General features: G+C 39.9%; 1 protein-coding gene across 4 annotated transcripts in view; it reads right to left on the reverse strand.

Moving 5' to 3' along the window:
* Positions 1–21457, reverse strand: part of zranb3 (zinc finger, RAN-binding domain containing 3) — a 311366-nt gene that overhangs the window by 99295 nt on the left and 190614 nt on the right. For all 4 annotated transcript variants that reach the window (XM_057819173.1, XM_057819181.1, XM_057819189.1 and 1 more), the window contains one exon: positions 2727–2831. In XM_057819173.1, coding sequence (XP_057675156.1) covers positions 2727–2831 — 105 coding nt within the window. The remainder of the gene's footprint in view (positions 1–2726; positions 2832–21457) is intronic.

A 21457-nucleotide genomic window follows, 5' to 3' on the forward strand; every position in this document is an offset into this window, starting at 1 on the left:
CTTTGAGGTAGAGATTGAAGTATGCGATGGAGCACCATCCTGTTGCAGAATTTGTCCCTTTTTATGTTTAGGAATGTAGGAGGCAGCTAAGATTTGTTAATATTTCAGACTATTGCCTTCCACCCTGCAGAGCTCTCGCACACCCCCATACTGAATGTAACCCCAGACCATGATTTGCCACCACCAAACTTCACTGTTTTCTGAGTGAATCTCGGACCATGCGGGCTCCAGTAGGTCTCCTGCAATATTTGCGGCGACTGTGGTGTAATTCAATGGAAGATTCATCTGAAAAAAATCCACCTTTTGCCACTTTTCCAGCGTCCATCCTTTTGACAGGCTGTGGGCCTTGGCAAATGCCACACGTTTTTTTAATTGTCTGCATCCTGAGAGATAAATAGTCTGAAATATCAACAAATCTTCTCTGCCTCTTACCTTCCTAACCATAAAAAGGGACAAATTCTGCTGCAGGATGGTGCTCCATCGCATGCTTCAATCTCTACTTAAAAGTTCCTTAAGGCAAAGAAGATCAAAATCCTCCAGGACTGGCCAGACCAGTCACCAGACATGAACATCATTGAGCATGTCTGGAGTAGGATGAAAGAGGAAGCATGGAAGATGAAACCAAGAATGTTGATGAACTCTGGAAGGCATGCAAGACTGCTTTCTATGAAGTTCTTTATGACTTCATCAATAAATTGTATGAAGCCTTGCCGAAACCCATGGAAGTCATACAAAATATTAAATTTTGATCTCACAGCACCACTACTTAATTCGCTTATGTTGAGTAAAATATTTTTGTGTTTGAAGTACATTTTTTGTTCAATTTTCACACTACTTTCTGTAGGCGACAAAACTTTTGTCTTGCCAAAATTTGACCTTTATGTCTTCATTAAATGATAAATCTTTTTTCAGTGAAACAAATATTATTTTTTTGGGACATTCGACATCATTTGGGAGGGTCTTAGCTTTCATATGAGCCATTTCTGAAACCAATTGAATAATTAAAAGTCAAGTTATTAGTAGGGCTGTAACGGTACACAAAAATCTTGGTTCGGTACATATCTCGGTTTTAAGGTCATGGTTCGGTTCATTTTCGGTATAGTAAGAAAACAAAATGCAAAATATAAATGTGCTAGTTGTTTATTACACACTTTTGTGCTTTCAACAGTAGGAAAATTAGCCTATACAAAGCTAGAATTCTGCTCAAAAAGTAGCGGGTATTTAAAGATAATCCAACAACAATTTGCCTTTCAGACCCCGCATATTGGTCAGCTTTCTTTCTGATAGAAAGAAGAAAAAAGAAGTCCTGTGCTAAAGAGAAAAGCAATCCCAATGACAAAGATCTTACATGTATTTTACAAATGAAATACCTCAATGAATTTTTTTTTGTTATGAGCGGTTTTCAAAAGCTTTATTGGTGGATTTTCTCAAGTTAAAGTGCCACACAGAAATTAATAAATTTAATTGTGTAAGCAGGATCTGTGTATTATTCTTATTATTTGATTACAAGTGTTTTAGCTCATTTCAGTTTATTTTATTTAAATGGGCTATTATTTATTTTATTATGTGTTTGTATTTTACAAATGTGATGTAGTATTCATTTATATTGTATATTTTATGTTGTACAACTTTAGCTCCTATGTGGATATTAGTTCCTACTTGTTTTGTTGTGGTAGGAGGGTTTTGTATTGAACACGGGGCCGGGTTGGTTACTATTATAACAGAGAAGACAACTGTAAATTAACAAAGACAAGTCACCTGTGCCCCGATCTACCACTCAAGAGATCTGATGGACTCAAAAAGTGGGTTATGATTGCATATTAGTTTAAAAATCGACCGGATCCACCGTATTTTTACACGAGTGACTTCCGGTCTGCTAGCTAGTAGTATTGATGCAGGAGGGACGCGTCTGGCGTCAAATAATAAACTCTGCCGTTCTTTTAGCGTGCATCGCGTTGAGCCGCTTCTGGGATGCGCCTAACACGGGGCCGCACTGCACAGTAAGGGTTACATTACATTACGTCCGAAACTCGTTCGGTACGCCTCCGTTCCGAACCGAGCACCAAGTACCGAAACGGTTCAATACGAATACATGTACAGTTACACCCTTAGTTAGCAATTGTTTCTACAAAATGGATAAGCGACAAGACTTTGTCAGGGACTGTATTCATTTAAACTGTGAGGACTGGCTGTGAATGCTCATTTTCAGTGCCATTGATAGCGCGAGACGTCCAATCTCTTTTGACTGGGAGGGTCAGCAGCGATCATTTGCTGCCAACCTCTCCAAGTCAAACTGGATTGGCAATCTAACACTGTCAATGGCAGCCAGGAGTTCAATGAGTGCCCTGTTAAGGAACAAAAGGATGCCAAATTCCTGATGAGAAGGCAGTTGAACCTTTTTGATTTATTCTAGCTAACAAGTTAGAAAAACAAACAAAGGTAATATAGACGGTAGTGTAATGAACTCTACAAAATTGTCGTTCTGCAATCAGCGTCAAATATTGACGTTACCGAACGGTTTCCTTTCCATCAAGCCTGACATTTCCCCTTTTTTTGCCTTAAGGCGAGTGGTTATATATTATTCTTTCAGGGATTAGTGTATTGAAGCCGCAATTAAATCTGGCTCGCAGTTTTACAACTACAAATTCAATCTTTAAGGTTCTTTTTCTTGAAATGAAACGTCAAAGTCCTGTAAATCGCAGCACAAACACACACGAAAAAGAGACCTGTGTTCGATTTTCTGCGTGCCGGCTGAAATCCTCGGGCAGGTCGTCCCAGTTGGTTAGTTTGATGTCCAGGGGGATGAAGCTCAAGTTCAATGGAGCACCGTCCTAGCAGATGAAAAGATGGAGACAAAGAGTTAGCCCCAAGCAAGAATTTGTCACAAAAGTATTAATACAACCCCATTTTTGTTCTTTTGCTTCTTTTACTCAAGACAAAAACACTGATAAATGTGTGGTGTGCACTAAAATTTGTTGTCAACATCATCATATATATCCAATTGAGTACAACAAGCTTGTCCGAATATTGTTTTTCCAGAGGTGCTACAGTGATTCTCATTAGTTTCTCCCACTTTTTAATTCAACCAGATTTAGCCCGCCTTGAATAGAAATTTCTTTTGCTAAAGTGTGCATGTTATTTACAACTAATTAGTTAAGGACGGCGTTAGACGCATGCTTGTCATGATAACGATGTGCCAGCAGTGGCGCCTCCAGAAATTTTTCATAGGGGTGGCCAGATGGGGCCACTTAAAATCTTGGGGTGGCCAAAACGAAAAGCCATAATTTCAGGTTTTCATTATATTATTGCAGTAAAAAGGTCAGGGGAAAACTATCAGAAAGACTTAAGGACACGGCTACTGATATACTTTGGTGTATAGTGTAATATTTGATGTTACTAATGATTTAATGTGCCTAGTCCATTACTGTCCAGTCAACATTTTGAGTTCCACAACAATTCTGTTTTATTGTGTTATGTATATATTAGGCATAAGGTGTACATTTAACTAGGGCTGTCAAACGATTAAAATTTTTAATCGAGTTAATCACAGCTTAAAAATTAATTAATCTTAATTAATCGCAATTCAAACCATCTCTAAAATATGCCAATCTTTTTCTGTAAATTATTGTTGGAATGGAAAGATAAGAGAGATATATACATTCAATATCCTGTACATAAGTACTGTATTTGTTTATTATAACAATAAATCCACAAGATGGCATTCACTTTATTAACATTCTTTCTGTGAAAGGGATCCACGGATAGAAAGACGTGTAATTCTTAAAGGATAAATGTGAGTTTGTATATTGTGACTAAATATTGCCATCTAGTGTATTTGTTGAACATTCAGTAAATGATACTGTAGCGACTTAACTGTTCTGCCCAAATGCATAATGGGAAGTGGTGCAACCATGACTGTGTGTGGTGGCTGCAAATGCTATATCTTTAAAGCTTTTGCCAAATAAAAGCACGGCCCCAATGAATGCTTGTATCTACTCCACTCTGCCTCTTATCTCTGTATATAAGTAAAACGGCGCCATTGCAGGCTGATTGCGGCAATGCGTGAATGAGTCCTACAGTGAATGTGTTAATTGCGATAAATATTTTAACGTGATTAATTTTAAAAAATTAATCACCGCCCGTAACATGATAAATTTGACAGCCCTACATTTAACGAAACAAAATAAATGCATTCATTTGGGACGAAATGCATAACTGATGCTACAACAATCTAACAAGGTACTGGCAAGCGGGGTGGCCAGTGGGGTGGCCAACCAATTTATAGGGGTGGCCATGGCCACCCCCTGGGGGCACCACTGTGTGCCAGTGACTGCACAATGGTGTAAAAAGTACAGCAGCCCAAAATAGAAAACATTTACATTTTGTTCCTGCTACAGTGTATCACAAAAGTGAGTACACCCCTCGCATTTCTGCAGATATTTAAGTATATCTTTTCATGGGACAACACTGACAAAATTACACTTTGACACAATGAAAAGTAGTCTTTGTGCAGCTTATTTAATAGAGTTTATTTATTTTCCCCTCTACTCAAAATATAGCCATTAATATCTAAACCCCTGGCAACAAAAGTGAGTACACCCCTTAGAAACTACATCCCTTAATGTCCAAATTGAGTACTGCTTTGTCATTCATTTCATTTCGAGTTTAGGAGTGGGAACCTCTTCTTACCTCACGATACGATATGCGATACAAAGTTCACGATAACGATGGTCTGACGATATGGCGATAAAACGATTATCGATACATTGGTCAGGAAATCATTCTAGGATATTCTACAAACAAATAAAAAACAGAAAAATAAGCTTCTGCTGTGAATTGGAATGAGTTTATCACTAGTAGACGTCCAATCCGTTTGAACTGGGAGGGTGGCAGCGAATGAACGATGATTCGCAGCCATCCTCCCACTTCAAACGGATTGAACGTCTATGGCCGTCACTGGCAGCCAACGCCAGGCAATGAGGTAATTTTGGGCCATTTAAGGTTATTTACCTGTTAATTTTCAGTTACTTCCTGTTGATTTGGGGGATTTTATGGGTCACTTCCTGTTTATTTTGAGTTACAGAACAGAAAGTGACCTGGGAATCACCCAAATTATTAGGTAGTGACTCAAACTCAACAGGAAATGAACAGCAAGTCACCTGTAAATGCCCCGAAAAATCAGACGGAATGACTGCGAATGCTCTAGTGTCGAATTAGTGCTGCGACGATTAATCGATTAACTCGAGTATTCGATTAGAAAAAAAGATTCAAATTAAATTTTGCTGCTTCAAGTCTTCGTTTAATTAAAGTGGGGTTGTAATGGATTGTTTTGAAAGTGTTTGCATCTATTTTCATTGATTTGGGTGGATACACGGCCCTCTAGTCTACCTCATTTCACATGACTAAATCCATCTGCTCCCTGTTAAGACCAACATAAGCTAAGTTTTTGTTTGAGCTAATGATTTTTTGAATGCATTTGTAATTTAGTTTAAAGGTATATTTAGCCATTTTTTGTGGGAATATGTGTCTGAGCCATTTGTTAAGAGCATTGTAAAAAGCGTTAGCATTTTATAGCATTTAATCTAGCGGACTTTTGCTATGTAAGTTAGCCAATTGTTCTTTTGTTGTACATAGATCCTCTTTTTTTTCATTTTATATACCGTGTGAGGCTCAGCTCAGGTTTTTTAAATTCTTTATGCCCCCTATCCGATTCCTCGATTATTCGAAATAAATAGTGTATCGATTACTAGGCTACTAAAATAATCGATAGCTGCAGCCCTATTTCGAATGAACGAACGCTCCCAGTCTAAATGGATTGGGCGTCGATACAAAGTATCATGGTATATCGCCATTTCGATATTTTGTCACACCCCTAATCGTAGTCTGTGTGCAGCTTATCTAATAGTTAATTTATTTTCCTCTGAAAATATCTCAAAATATAGCCATTAATATGTAACCCCCCGGCAACTTGGTCTCATCTGACTGTGTGTATTTTTGTGTGAGACCAAGATTGAGCTTTTTGGCAACAAACACTCTAAGTGGGTCTGGCGTGCCACGAAAGATGCGCATGCTGAAAAGCACCTCATACCCACTGTGAAGTATGGGGGTGGGTCAGTGATGCCGTGGGGCTGTTTCGCTTCCAAAGGCCCTGGGAACCTTGTCAGGGTGCATGACATCATGAATGCTTTGAAATACCAGGACATTTTAAATCAAAAACTGTTGCCCTCTGCCCGAAAGCCACAGGGTCACAGGGTCTTTCAGCAAGACAATGACCCTAAACATATGGCCAAATCTACACAGAAATGGTTCACCAGCTGAAAATTAAGCTCCTCCCATGGCTATCTCAGTCCCCAGACCTTGTTTTGTTGGCAAAAGGGGGTTGTACAAAGTATTAACACCAGGGGTGCTAATAATTGTGACACACATTATTTGATGTCAAACATTTTTTCTTTATGTGGGATTTTTTCCCCACTGAATGAATGCACTTGTATTGAAGGTTGGATTTTTCTCTTTTTTTCCATTAAGGTCCCATATTATCTGAATTAAAAAAAATATTAGAAGCTAAAAAACACATCTTAACCAGGGGTGCCAATAATTATGGAGGGCACTGTATAGGTTTTCATATTTTAATGAGGATGACATGCAAACAATGACAGAAGGGGGGACAATAAGTAAGTGAAGCCTCTATCTAAGGAGTCTTCAAGAGCAATTGAAACCGATTTTTACCAAACAATTTAAGTCAGGTGTGTGCCCAATCACTGATGAGTGATTTAAAGCTGCCCTGCCCACTATAAAACACACACCTGGTAAAAATTGTCTTGATGAGAAGCATTGTGTGATGTGCATCATGGCTCGGTCAAAAGAGCTGTCTGAAGACCTGAGATCAAGGATTGTTGATTTGTATAAAGCTGGGAAAGGATACAAAACCATCTCTTAAAGTCTAGATGTTCATCAACCGACAGTCAGAGAAGTTGTCTACAAATGGAGAGAGTTTGGCACTGTTGCTTCTCTCCCAAGGAGTGGCCGTCCACCAAAGAAGACGCTAAGAGTTTAGCGCAGAATACTCAGAGGGGTAAAAAAGAACCCTAGAGTGTCTGCTAAAGACTTACAGAAATCACGGGCACAGTCCGATATCTCTGTGCACATATCAACTATATGTAAAACAATGGGCAAGAATGGTGTTTATAGGAGGACTCCATGGAGGAAGCCACTGCTGTCTAAAAAAAACATTGTTGCTTGTTTAATGTCCGCAAAAAGGCACTTGGACACACTACAGAAGTTTTGGCAAAATATTTTGTGGACTGATGAAACCTAAGTACAATTGTTTGGAAGCAACACACAACGTCATGTGTGGAGGAAAAAGGGAACAGCTCACCAACATCAACACCTCATCCCCACCGTGATGCATGGTGGAGGGAGCATCATGATTTGGGGCTGTTTTTCTGCCTCAGGGCCTGGACAACTTGATATCATTAATGGAAGAATGAATTCAAAAGTTCATCAGGATGTTTTGCAGGAAGAACTGAGGCCGTCTGTCAGACAGTTTAAGTTAAAAAGCGGATGAATGCTGCAACAAGACTGTCAGGGAAATTCACTCTTGAACACCAAGACAAGTATCAAATAAGAGAACAGAATCAGACTCAGCCAAGGATTGTCTTGCTTCGAAGGCTCAAAAAGCGTCCTCTCCGCATGTGGACAAAAGACAAATGCAGGGCATGCCTCTATTTATGGGTTGACATCATGGAAACAAAACCGAAACTTACTATCGCATATCCTGGTAAAAACATCTCATGTTACAGAAAAACATCTCCAGTAGGGGAAAAACACCTCAAGTTATGACCTTGAACACCGGTTCTGGCTAGAACGATGATGAGCTCAGTCTGTTAAGCCACAGCCACCCATTGTATTCATTCAGGGCATATTGGAAAACACAGGAACATAACAGTCCATATTTGGGCATATTGTGATACAGTCTACAATAGTCAAGGCTATGGGAAGGCACACTCAAACAGGTTAATATAACAATGATGCTCTATGCTACAATGCTCTCATGCAAGCATAACAAAAGCATACAAAATATGATGTTTTAAGCATTAATAAAATTCTCTCACAAAGACAATGATCCAAAACACAGAAGTAAAACAACTTCAGAATGGTTTCAGAGGAACAAAATACACGTTCTAGAGTGGTCAAGTCAAAATCCAGACTTGAACCCCATTGAGATGCTGTGGCATGGCCTAAAGACAGCGATTCATGCCAGACACCTCAGGAATCTGACTGAACTATAGCAGTTTTGGAGAGAAGAATGGGCCAAGATTCGTCCTGATCGATGTGCCAGACTGATGTGCAGCTACAGGAAGCGTCTGGTTGAAGTTTAGTGAAGCACAAAATATTAAATGTGATAGTTCCCTTACTTATCTTTCCCCCTTCTGTCATTGTTTGCATACTATCCTCATTAAAATATGAAAACCTATAAATGATTGGGTGGTTTTAGTTAAAGCAGACACTGTTTTTTCATCTGTGTGATTTTGACAAAGATCAGATCACATTTGGTGGTGATTTCATGCAGTAATATGAGAAATTCCAAAAAGTCCAGCTACTTTTTCATACCACTGTATTTGTTTATGTCATGGCTCTCACCTTCTTCCCTGAACTCTGCACTCTTATCCAAATAAAGTCAGAAAGACGAACAATATCGAAATGAATATCAAGTAAAATGAAAAAAAGTATATGGGAACAAATCTCTCTACAATAGTTTGTAAGCCTCCGGCTTTTTTGATTGAAATGCAACATTGGTCTGATAACGCAGCTTGATTGTCCATTGCAAAGCACTTAATTGGCAACCCAAAGCACAAGGAATGGGGTGTTGAGTGCGTCACGGTTTAGATCCTGGTTGCAAAACATTTTTTGGCCCCCTATCTGACATCTGGCTCCTTTTAACATTTTTTTTAAACCTTTGTTTTTCACAGTGTAACTTGGAAGAGGGTTCCGAAATGAGGGTTATTGTCAAGCACTTTCCAAAACAGAGGATGCAAAGTGGAGTGGAAGGGGAAAGAGCCACTTCAGATCAGATATGGAGGTGGTGGAGCAAGAAGAGCAGCAGGCAGGAGAAGAGATAAAGTCAAAAGGTTAATAACAAACTGGACGGAATTCACATCCAAATCAGTTATGGAGTGTTTTCCTTCTTAGTATCATCAACGTGCAGTGGCTTGTGTGTTTATTTAGATTATGGTCAAATAAATGGCAGAGAGACGAGGGGTTGTGCTGAAGCAGCATGGATCAGGATTAGACTTTTGGTCGACAGAAAATCCACCACATTTGAATGCTGAGCAGTAAGATATTCTGACTACATCAAGCTGTACAGTGCCAACAACCACACTTTTTTTTTTTTTTTTTCCGTCTCAAATGCAGAGCAATTAATTTGTTTAACAGCCCAAAAACCTACTCAAAATCCTTAATTACTGAACTTACTGCAGGTACAATTACTAATAGCAGTTACACATACAGTGCTGGCCAAAAGTATTGGCACCACTGCAATTCTGTCAGATAATGCTCAATTTCTCCTAGAAAATGATTACAATTACAAATGCTTTGGTAGTAACATCTTCATTTATTTTGCTTGCAATGAAAAAAAAAAAAAAACAAACGAGAATGAAAAAAAAAAAAATTAAAATCATTATCATTTCACACAAAACTCCAAAAATGGGCCGGACAAAAGTATTGGCACCCTCAGCCTAATACTTGGTAGCAAAACCTTTAGACCAGTGTTTCTTAAGCTTGCTAAAGATACAAAACCCCACGTTTCACATATTGATTCACCGAACCCTTCGGAATTATACGATTAATATATATATTTTTTTCTCCAAATTTAAAACTGATATACAGTGCCTTGCAAAAGTATTCGGCCCCCTTGAATCTTGCAACCTTTCGCCACATTTCAGGCTTCAAACATAAAGATATGAAATTTAATTTTTTTTGTCAAGAATCAACAACAAGTGGGACACAATCGTGAAGTGGAACAACATTTATTGGATAGTTTAAACTTTTTTAACAAATAAAAAATTGAAAAGTGGGGCGCGCAATATTATTGGGCCCCTTTACTTTCAGTGCAGCAAACTCACTCCAGAGGTTCAGTGAGGATCTCCGAATGATCCAATGTTGTCCTAAATGACCGATGATGATAAATAGAATCCACCTGTGTGTAATCAAGTCTCCGTATAAATGCACCTGCTCTGTGATAATCTCAGGGTTCTGTTTAAAGTGCAGAGAGCATTATGAAAACCAAGGAACACACCAGGCAGGTCCGAGATACTGTTGTGGAGAAGTTTAAAGCCGGATTTGGATACAAAAAGATTTTCCAAGCTTTAAACATCTCAAGGAGCACTGTGCAAGCCATCATATTGAAATGGAAGGAGCATCAGACCACTGCAAATCTACCAAGACCCGGCCGTCCTTCCAAACTTTCTTCTCAAACAAGGAGAAAACTGATCAGAGATACAGCCAAGAGGCCCATGAACACTCTGGATGAACTGCAGAGATCTACAGCTGGGGTGGGAGAGTCTGTCCATAGGACAACAATCAGTCGTACACTGCACAAATCTGGCCTTTATGGAAGAGTGGCAAGAAGAAAGTCATTTCTCAAAGATATCCATAAAAAGTCTCATTTAAAGTTTGCCACAAGCCACCTGGGAGACACACCAAACATGTGGAAGAAGGTGCTCTGGTCAGATGAAACCAAAATTGAACTTTTTGGCCACAATGCAAAACGATATGTTTGGCGTAAAAGCAACACAGCTCATCACCCTGAACACACCATCCCCACTGTCAAACATGGTGGTGGCAGCATCATGGTTTGGGCCTGCTTTTCTTCAGCAGGGACAGGGAAGATGGTTAAAATTGATGGGAAGATGGATGCAGCCAAATACAGGAACATTCTGGAAGAAAACCTGTCGGTATCTGCACAAGACCTGAGACTGGGACAGAGATTTATCTTCCAACAGGACAATGATCCAAAACATAAAGCCAAATCTACAATGGAATGGTTAAAAAATAAACGTATCCAGGTGTTAGAATGGCCAAGTCAAAGTCCAGACCTGAATCCAATCGAGAATCTGTGGAAAGAGCTGAAGACTGCTGTTCACAAACACTCTCCATCCAACCTCACTGAGCTCGAGCTGTTTTGCAAGGAAGAATGGGCAAGAATGTCAGTCTCTCGATGTGCAAAACTGATAGAAACATACCCCAAGCGACTTGCAGCTGTAATTGGAGCAAAAGGTGGCGCTACAAAGTAATTACGCAAGGGGGCCGAATGATATTGCACGCCCCACTTTTCAGTTTTTTATTTGTTAAAAAAGTTTAAAAAGTTTAAATTATCCAATAAATTTTGTTCCACTTCACGACTGTGTCCCACTTGTTGTTGATTCTTGACAAAAAATTAAAATTTTATATCTTTATGTTTGAAGCCTGAAATGTGGCAAAAGGTTGCAAGGTTCAAGGGGGCCGAATACTTTTGCAAGGCACTGTATCTAAGCTAGCAAGCTAATTATTTGGCAAATTCCTGTTCAAAATTCTTCAAATTTTGACAACATGTTTAATAAACAGGTCAAAATTTGGGACCACGCTGCCTATTGGTTTGTTGTATTCCGTCATACCAAGTGTGAGTCAACCTTCCACTGAACAAACCAGTTCCTCCGCACATCAGATCGAGGACTAGCAGTTAAACGAAATGGATGCCTGTAAGTAAGGAGCAAACCAGTCCAAAACCTGGTCTAAAAAGCCGCTTTACCTAGATTTAATCAGAGTACGAAAATAGGGCTCTGCATTTCTTTACCTTCGCCGAACCCCTTAGACTTACTCACCGAACCCTTTGCCGAACCCCTTAGACTTACTCACCGAACCCCTGGGGTTCGATCGAACCCAGGTTAAGAACCGCCGATTTAGACAAAATAACTGCGACTGCGAATAATCGCTTTCGGTATCCATCAATGAGATTCTTACAATGCTCTACTGGAATTTTAGACCATTCTTCTTAGGCCAACTGCTCCAGGTCCCTAAGATTTGAAGGGTGCCTTCTCCAAACTGCCATTTTCAGATCTCTCTACAGATGTTCTATGGGATTCAGGTCTGGACTCATTGCTAGCCACTTTAGAAGTCTCCAGTGCTTTCTCTCAAACTATTTTCTAGTGCTTTTTGAAATGTGTTTTGGGTCATTGTCCTGCTGGAAGACCCATAACCTCTGAGGGAGACCAAGCTTTGTCACACTGGGCCCTAAATTATGCTGCAAAATTTGTGGGTAGTCTTCAGACTTCATAATGCCATGCACACGGTCAAGTAGTACAGTGCCAGAGGCGGCAAAGCAACCCCAAATCCTCAGGGAACCTCTGCCATGATTGACTGTGGGGACCGTGTTCTTTTCTTTGAAGGTCTTGGTTTTTTCCCCCCTTTACTCTGTATGTTGATGCCTTTTCCCAAAAAACTCTACTTTTTTTGACCAGGGAACATTCTTCCAAAACATTTGTGGCTTTCTCAGGTAATTTTTGGCAAACTCCAGCCTGGCTTTTTTATGTCTCTGGGTCAGAGGTGGGGTCTTCCTGGGTATCCTACCATAGAGTCCCTTTTCATTCAGACGCTGACTAATGGTACAGGTTGACACTGTTGTACCCTCGAACTGCAGGACAGCTTGAACTTGTTTGGATTTTAGTCGAGGGTCTTTATTCACCATCCGCACAATCTTTCGTTGAAATCTCCCGTTAAATTTTTTATTTCGTCCACATCTAAGGAGGTTAGCCACAGTACCATTAGCATTACACTTTTTCCTGACACAGCGCACGGTAGACACAGGACCATTCAGGTGTTTGGAGATGGACTTGTAGCATTGAGATTGCCCATGCTTCCTCACAATTTTGCTTCTCAAGTCCTCAGACAGTTCTTTGGTCTTCTTTTTTTTCTCCATGCTCAATGTGGTACACACAAGGACACAGGTTGAGTAAACATTAATCCATTTTAACTGGCTGCACGTGTGATTAAGTTATTGCCACCACCTGTTATGTGCCACAGGTAAGTAACAGGTGCTGTTAATTACACAAATTAGAGAAGCATGATCACATGATTTCTAAAAGGAAGCCAATACTTTAGTCTGGCCTATTTTTGGAGTTTTGTGTAAAATGATGACAGTGTTTCCCACAGGATTTTAGGAGACTGTGGTGGGAGGGTCTCTGACCCTCGGGTTAGGGTGTGTGTGTGTACATTTTCAAGCCTGGTGTATCTCTTTGGGGCATTTTGAGACCACTGAATGTAATATAAATTGCTGTATGCGGTGTCGCCGGATCGCGCCAAATGCAGCAGAATGCAGCAGACAGTAGTCCCGTAGCCTGGTACACCAGACTCAGCGGCAATATGTTCCAATCTGTGGTAAATTCGGTTTTACATGACCAAAAACACATCGAGTCGCTAAAACCAACAGTCTGTCTCGCGCTAGCCATGTTGAATATGTTGAAATGTCTCTCGCTAGTTTCTTGTCGCTTTATCGACGTCGCGTCAGCCCGTCGCTGATTGGTCTGCTCCGCTGTCTATTTGCTGTGGCTGGCTCCGCCCTGGAATTTTTTTTCTGCTGAATGGTGGCCAGACTCATACTCTCATAGCCAGGCATGAAAATGGGTCAGGGGTTAAAAAGGTGAGAAGGGTGTGGAGGAAATATGTTCCAGTACACTGTACACCCCAACAAAATATTGAGCTCTGTCGACCCACACTGTGTTTCAGCAGGGCCGTGCAGAGACCGGTGGAGGGGCGGGTGCTCGCAGATCAAAAGGGGCACATGAACAAGTATTTAATACACCTTAAAACAACATAACTTCAATTTTAACCAGCTTTAGATAATAATTGGCTGCGACTGTGTCATACTTTAATTGGGAGAGGGCAACAGTGAATAGAAATCAAAACTATCATCCACACTTTCTGGCTGTGACTCAGTCAGTCTGCCTCTTTTCTTCCTTCAACCTCTGCATCAAAACTTCCTTCCTCAACTTGTTCATCTGAGAACAACCCACATCAGATGGTCACTGAGCCACCAACAGCACAGTTTTCTCAAAACTATTATTTCATTATTATCCATACTTAACAACTCTAGCACCTAATGATTAATAAAGCAATGACATAAAATCTTATAGAAAAATAACATTGTAATTGTGTTTATAATTGTATTTAATACCCGACTATCCTTGCAAACCTGTTCTTACCAGGTCTGCTATTCACCCAGCTGATGAGGTATCCACTGCCTTTAGCAGCCTCATCCAACTCCTTTTTTTAAACCCTCAATCTCCTTTCCCTACGAGGCATGTCTATGTAATGAAAGATAAATATTAAAAAAGACTCCCCGGTGGCTTTTAGTTTTAAAGCTTTCTTAATTTCTTTCTCTCTCAATAATGATGGAGGTAGATTTGTGTTGTTATTCAATCAAAAAACAAAGTTACTTCTATCAAAAACAAAGTTGCTTCAATCAAAATACAGTTATGCTTTTAATCCCAAACAAGTCACTTCAATAAAAAAAAATGTTTTTGATTGCAAAAATAAATTTGAGACAAAAAAAGCATTTGAAAACTATTTTTCTTGATTGAAACAAATTTTTCCATTGAAGTAATGTTGTTTTGCGTTTGGGCCACATTTTGGCTAGGACATTTGTGTTTTTATTATTCAATCAAATAAGTTGTTTCAAACAAAAAATATATATATAAAAAGAAAAACTTTGCACATGTGTCAGTCATCGTTTAACAAAGCCTGAGAGGGTTTGAGTAGACTCAGTATGAAGCATTTAATAAAGCCAAGCATTTTGGTGGTCATACTTTGGTGAAAAAAGTGAAAAAACATGTCTTATATATATGTATCTTTTTTCCAATGTAAAATCTGAATAAATACATTGAACACACACAAAAAAATGGGGGGGGGGGGGGGGGGGGGGGAGCTACTTCGCGGTTTTCACTTATTGCGGCGGGTTCTGGTCCCCATTAACCGCGAAAAACGAGGGATCCCTGTATTTCTGAAAAGCTTTAAGAAGCAAGAATCATTCCCACCACTCGTCGGGCCGGTGTTGTGCCGACACCGGCCGTCAGCTCAAGTCCCAGCCGAAAATAACGCGTCTAAGGTGGACGACGGGAGCGATGCGATGCGAGGCGACCCCTCAATCCGAGAGCATGCCGCTTAATTTGACTCAACAGTGTGTTTCTTCGTTTATATTAACGCTAAATACACAAGCTTGACGCCAATTTAACGGGAGCTATTTTTCTTCATGGGAGATTTGGCTAGCTCTGGCAGTGTTCAACGTAAGCTGCAACGAATGGCATTAACTTTTTTATATCGCAAAATGTGAAAACGATTGAAACCATTACGTACCAAATTCAATCTGCTGGCAAATACAGGCAAGTGTGTATGCTGCGCTCTGGTCTGCCCCGGTGTGGATAAGGCCTGCTTTTTGTTTTCGCAGCTTTGTAATGCAACCAAAAGCTCGCCGAGCACTCCTTGTTTCACGTAAGGAGTGCGCGCGTTTGGAATAATGGCACGCAGCTTGGGCCGATGATTGGTTCTCGTCAGCGAAGCATCTAGAAGGATTTGCTGACTGTCCGTGTCATTTTTTTTAAAGAACCGATCAGTTTACGTACTAAGTTAATCACATGATGATAATAATAATAATAAAATAAAACCTCCCGACCCCCCCCCCCCCCCCTCCCAAAAAGAATTTCTCCTCGGATCTACGCAATTGACGTAAGTCGCCCTTTTTGACTTCAAAACGGCGAATTTCGCTGAAAGCTGAGTAATTTTCATGCCTGCATAGCACAGCTATGGGTCTGGTGTACCAGGCTAGTAGTCCCGTCTATGAGCGCGACCTGTTGGCGCCGTGTCTGTGTGTGTGCAAGCACGCATGCGCGCGCTCTCGCTCGCACGGGTAGTAGAGTGGAGTGGGCTACAGCTGTGTAGTCGGCTGACTGACGCATCTGATTATTATCTTTTTTTTTTTTTTTCCCCCTCGGCGGGGGGGCAAACGAGACTGTGGCGGGCCGCCACAGTCTCGTTCATTGGTGGGAAACACTGGATGATGATTTAATTTTTTTCCCTTTCTCCTTTGTGTTTTTTAAATTATTTTATTATTTTTTTTATTGCAAGCAAAATACCGTATTGGCCTGAATATAGGACGGCCCTGATTATAAGATGACCCCCACTTTTTCAAGACTCAAGTTTGAAAAAAGACTTTTTGAACACCAAATTATTTTTTTTAAACAGAAAATAATTACAGTACATCCAAAACAGATGATTATAACAATATATTTGAGAGAAAAAGCATGTTATTTTGCCTCATTCAAAACATAATATCTGAACATTTAAATAAGTCAACTTAAGTGCAATCACATTCGTAAATGAATGGTCTCCGGTTTTTGAAATGTAAATAAACCAATCTATTGTAATAAAACAACAAAACTGCAATAACTGCATTAACCATCAAAGTGAAATCTGAATAAGGAAAAACATTGCAATAAAATAATGCAAACTGGTTCAACTTGAGAGTAGCTGAGATCTGTCATGGCAGAACATGGCTTCAATGACATCTGGCGCCACCTAGCGTCGTGAATGGGTATAATGTCTAGACCGTGAATATAAGACGACCCCCTCTTTTTCAGTCTTATTTCAATGCAAAAAACATCGTCTTATATACGAGCCAATACGGTAAATGAAGATATTACAACCAAAGCATTTGTAATTGCAATCATTTTCTTGGAGAAAGTCAGCATTATCTGACTGATTTGCAGGGGTGCCAATACTTTTGGCCAGCAGTGTAAGTATGTAGGTAAGTCCATGTCTACGTCAGGCACCCAATGGCAGCAGTATAGACTGAAAAGACAGCAATATCTACTAGAGCATCAATTTCCTAACGCTCTTAATATTTCTCAGTCAAACTCTGGCAATAGTGATTGTGAAGTGAGCAGCCCCCCCGTGTGAATTCTATGCCTTCTACAGGATTATCCCAATATGACAGCTTTCCAGGCAGAACTCCTCCAGTTTATCATTTAAACGACAGCGGGGGACATTTATCTGTGTGGCTTATCGTCTAAGCCAGGCATACATGACACTTGTCTATTGCCGTCACGCTAATATAGCATTGTGGATTCAGTTCAACACATTGGTCCCCTTTATGTAAAACCTTTGCGTCTCCTATCTGCGTTAGCAGGGAAAGAATTTGATCCCTCATGAATGAAACAAAAGGGTGGTGTAATCATGGCGCGATCGATGCTTGGCCTTGTTGGCTAGTGACACTTGAGACTAGTGTCCAGAATGCACTGGGTTGTAATCGGAGTCACGCTGGGGTTAAGCAATAGTTTGTCTTTTAGCTGGTCTGGTCCTGGTGCAGACTGCTTTGTGAGGTGGTGTTCCCTCAACTGCATGGGTGCGCTGTAAAATTTACTTGAAGCTCTGATAGATAATCTACTCGAAATAAGTGAAATTAACACTGAAAACAAAGGAAGTTAACTATTTTTTAGGAGGTGTGTTATTGCAGTGTAGCGACACAGCAAAAGTCCAAGCCAGCCGAGCTTAGACTATTTACAAAAATGCTAACACGCTCTTGTCATGTTTTCTTTTTAATTTACATTTTTAAAATTATTTCTTGCTTCGTTTCAATTACGAGCATTCTTTGCTTTTTCTCACCACTGTCTTTGGTCACCATTTTCCTAAGTGACATGGATAATGTTCACTTGCAAGTAGACATGCGCCGGTTACCGGTTTCACGGTTTACCGTGGTGTGAAAACGTCGCGGTTTCAAAACCACTAAAATTTTCCATCATACCTTAGTACGGTATTCGCTATTTTTCATGTGCCAAAATGCAGCCGAAGTGGCTTGGTGCTGCAGCGCTCACCCTTCCCCTGTTTGTTGCCGTCCTTTCAAATTCAATACTAACTAAAACTTACAAAGACGAATGTTAGGCTAGGCTAAGCTGGGAGAGCAGCTTCGTCGAGGTTTCATGTCTCACAGCCGTTGAGTGAGAAACAAGCTTGAATGAAGGGGGAAAGAAAAAGGAACGCGTCAAAGATCGCTAATTGAGAAAGGAGGTCTCACTCCTCACCTTTTTTTTTTTTTGATGAAACCTTTCCTCAACAATATTTACATTTTAACTAATTTATAAAACTAATTTATACATTTTTAACTAACTTATTAACTTATGAATTCTTTGTTCTTTTTAACACAAAGGCATGGCATCATGTAGACCAGAGTTGACACAGTGGCTGAAAATGGCGAAACTTCACTTGAGCCCCCCCCCCACTCAAAAAAAGTCATACAGTATATATTTTTATTTAGAAGTGTTTTTACTTTTTTATTGCAATTATCTTGTTCTTACTCTAATATTGAGCAACTTGAGCTGTGGCTGTGGGTATAGTCTAAGTTCTATTTATTTTAATTTTATATAAAATATTTGTTTTTTTGTTAATTTATCTATTTTCACATTGTATTCATATGTTTTTTGTTTTGTTTTTGTTTTTGTTTTTTTTTTTTAAACCCATACAACTCAAAATTTTGGAGCTATAATTGCAATACCGTGATACCGTGAAACCGCGGTATTTTTGCTTACGGTTATCGTACCGTCAAAATCTCATACTGGCACATGCCTACTTGCAAGCACAAATGATTTGGATGCACTTACAGTACCTGACGAAAGTCTTGTCGCTTGCATGCACATGGACCTGAAGTGTCCCTCTAATATATTTGTAATCAATATTTTCTTACAAGAAATGGATAACTTTAATCCCAACAGGTTTTGGAATAACATTTCGGTTCCAGACAAAACTGTTTAAAAGTGTTCTGATGTTTACAGCTTGGTAAAGCCCATTGAGTCAATTTTTGCAAAGACATAAGTCTTGTCGCCTTGTCAAATGATGCTCACAATCCCAGATTAGAGCTTCACCCGTTACCTATAATTGACCAATTAAATCTCAGGTGTGTATAAAAAGAACCCCAGTGCACGAGACTGCCAAATCAACTGCAACCTGACCTCTGACAAGATGCCTAAGATTCCTCCTGAGACCAAAGAGTTAATTATCAAGAGCCTGAAGACCAGATCCACTCCAGATGTGGCAGACACCTTCAATGTGTCTCAGCGTCAGGTTCAGAGGATTAAAAAAATATATGAACAGACTGGAGATGTTTTTGGCAAGCCCAGGTCAGGCCGACCCTGCAAGACAACTGCTCGGGATGAACCGGTTGTTGGCTGGAAAATCCATAGCCAGCCCTTTTTCCAATATAGCAGAGCTCCACGAGACCTGGTCACCTGAAGTCCCTGTGTCAACCAGAACAGTCTGCCGAATTCTGTCTAGAAATGGCCTCCATGGTCCAATCAGTACCCAGAAACCACCACTAAACAAAAGACAATTAAAAAAACGTGTGGCATTTGCCAAGGCCCACAGCCTGTCAAAAGGATGGACGCTGGAAAAGTGGCATAAAGTGGATTTTTCTGATCAATCTTCCAATGAATTACACCACAGTCACCGCAAATATTGCAGGAGACCTACTGGAGCACGCATGGATCCGAGATTCACTCAGAAAACAGTGAAGTTTGGTGGTGGCAAAATCATGGTCTGGGGTTACATCCAATATGGGGGGTGTGCGAGAGATCTGCAGGGTGGAAGGCAACATAAATAGTCTGAAATATCAACAAATCCTAGCTACCTATTATATTCCTAACCATAAAAATGGACAAATTCTGCAGCAGGATGGTTGTCCATCGCATACTTCAATCTCTACCTCAAAGTTCCTCAAGGCAAAAAAGATCAAGCTCCTCCAGGACTGGCCGGCCCAGTCACCAGACATGAACAGGATGAAAGAGGAAGCATGGAAGACGAAACCCAAGAATGTTGATGACCTCTGGGAGGCATGCAAGACTGCTTTCTTTGATGTTCCTGATGACTTGCATGAATCCTTGCCGAACCACAAGGATGCAGTCCTTCAAGCCCATGGAAGTCATACAAAATATTAAATTTGGATCTCACAGCACCACTACTTAATTCGCTTATGTTATGTAACATATTTTTGTACTTGAAGTACATTTTTTGTTCAATTTTCACACTACTTTCTGTAGGCGACAAAACTTTTACCTTGCCAAAATGTGACCTTTATCCCTTCATTAAATGTTAAATCGTTTTTCAGTGAAACAAATATATTTTTGTACATTCAACATCATTTGGGAGGGTCTTAGCTTTCATATGAGCCATTTCTGAAACCAATTGAATAATTAAAAGTCAGGTTATTAGCAATTGTTTCTACAAAATGGATAAGCGACAAGACTTTTGTCAGGGACTGTATTTTGAGGTATTTTGAGGGGAAAATAAATGAATGACAAGCAGTACTCAATGTGGGCATTAAGGGATGTAGTTTTTAAGGGGTGTACTCACTTTTTTTGCCAGGGGTTTAGATATTAATGGCTATATTTTGAGTAGAGGGGAAAATAAACTATGATATAAGCTGCACACAGGTTATTAGCAATTGTTTCTACAAAATGGATAAGCGACAAGACTTTTGTCAGGGACTGTATTTTGAGGTATTTTGAGGGGAAAATAAATGAATGACAAGCAGTACTCAATGTGGGCATTAAGGGATGTAGTTTTTAAGGGGTGTACTCACTTTTTTTGCCAGGGGTTTAGATATTAATGGCTATATTTTGAGTAGAGGGGAAAATAAACTATGATATAAGCTGCACACAGACTAGTTTTCATTGTCTCAAAGTGTCATTTTGTCAGTGTTGTCCCATGAAAAGATATACTTAATATCTGCAGAAATGCGAGGGGTGTACTCACTTTTGTGAAACAATGTATGTTCATTCATATTGTCAGCTACTGTATGTTGACTTGAGATCATGATGAAAGATAATTGCAGTAGTCATGGCAAATCTAAGGTGTTCCAATTTTTAATAACTTGTTGCATGAAAAATTTGTTGATAATTTTGAGTGCCCGCTCAATTTGCCGATGCTTTGAATTTTGCTACTTAGGTGGAGGTCTGCTCTCTCAAAGTGCTCCTCTACTTGAATCTGTGTTTGTGTGCGAGTGTGTCTGTTTGCGTGGGCAAGTGTATGTGTGTGTGTCAAGTGGGACGGGTTGATTTGCTGTAAAGTGAGGCACTTTGAATTATATTTTTATGTATGAAATGAAAAACGCTACATACAGCACATTTGATTTGATTTTTGTGAAGGCTGAACGAAGGCTAACATAATTGACGGACAGGTTGTTGCATCTGGTTACATTTTAAATTGTAATTGGCAAACTTTAGTAGATCGATTATCTATAATATGTTAACTTATTCACTGCCACGTGTGAGCACTCCTACCTCATGAGTTGAATTAAACTCAGGTACGGAGTCTACTTTGTTTTCTCTTACTACACGTTGGGACTAGTTGGCTCGCCATCGATTTTCGTGCCCTATTTTAAATG

The sequence above is a fragment of the Corythoichthys intestinalis genome, chromosome 2, assembly GCF_030265065.1.
Source record: "Corythoichthys intestinalis isolate RoL2023-P3 chromosome 2, ASM3026506v1, whole genome shotgun sequence".
NCBI lineage: Eukaryota > Metazoa > Chordata > Actinopteri > Syngnathiformes > Syngnathidae > Corythoichthys > Corythoichthys intestinalis.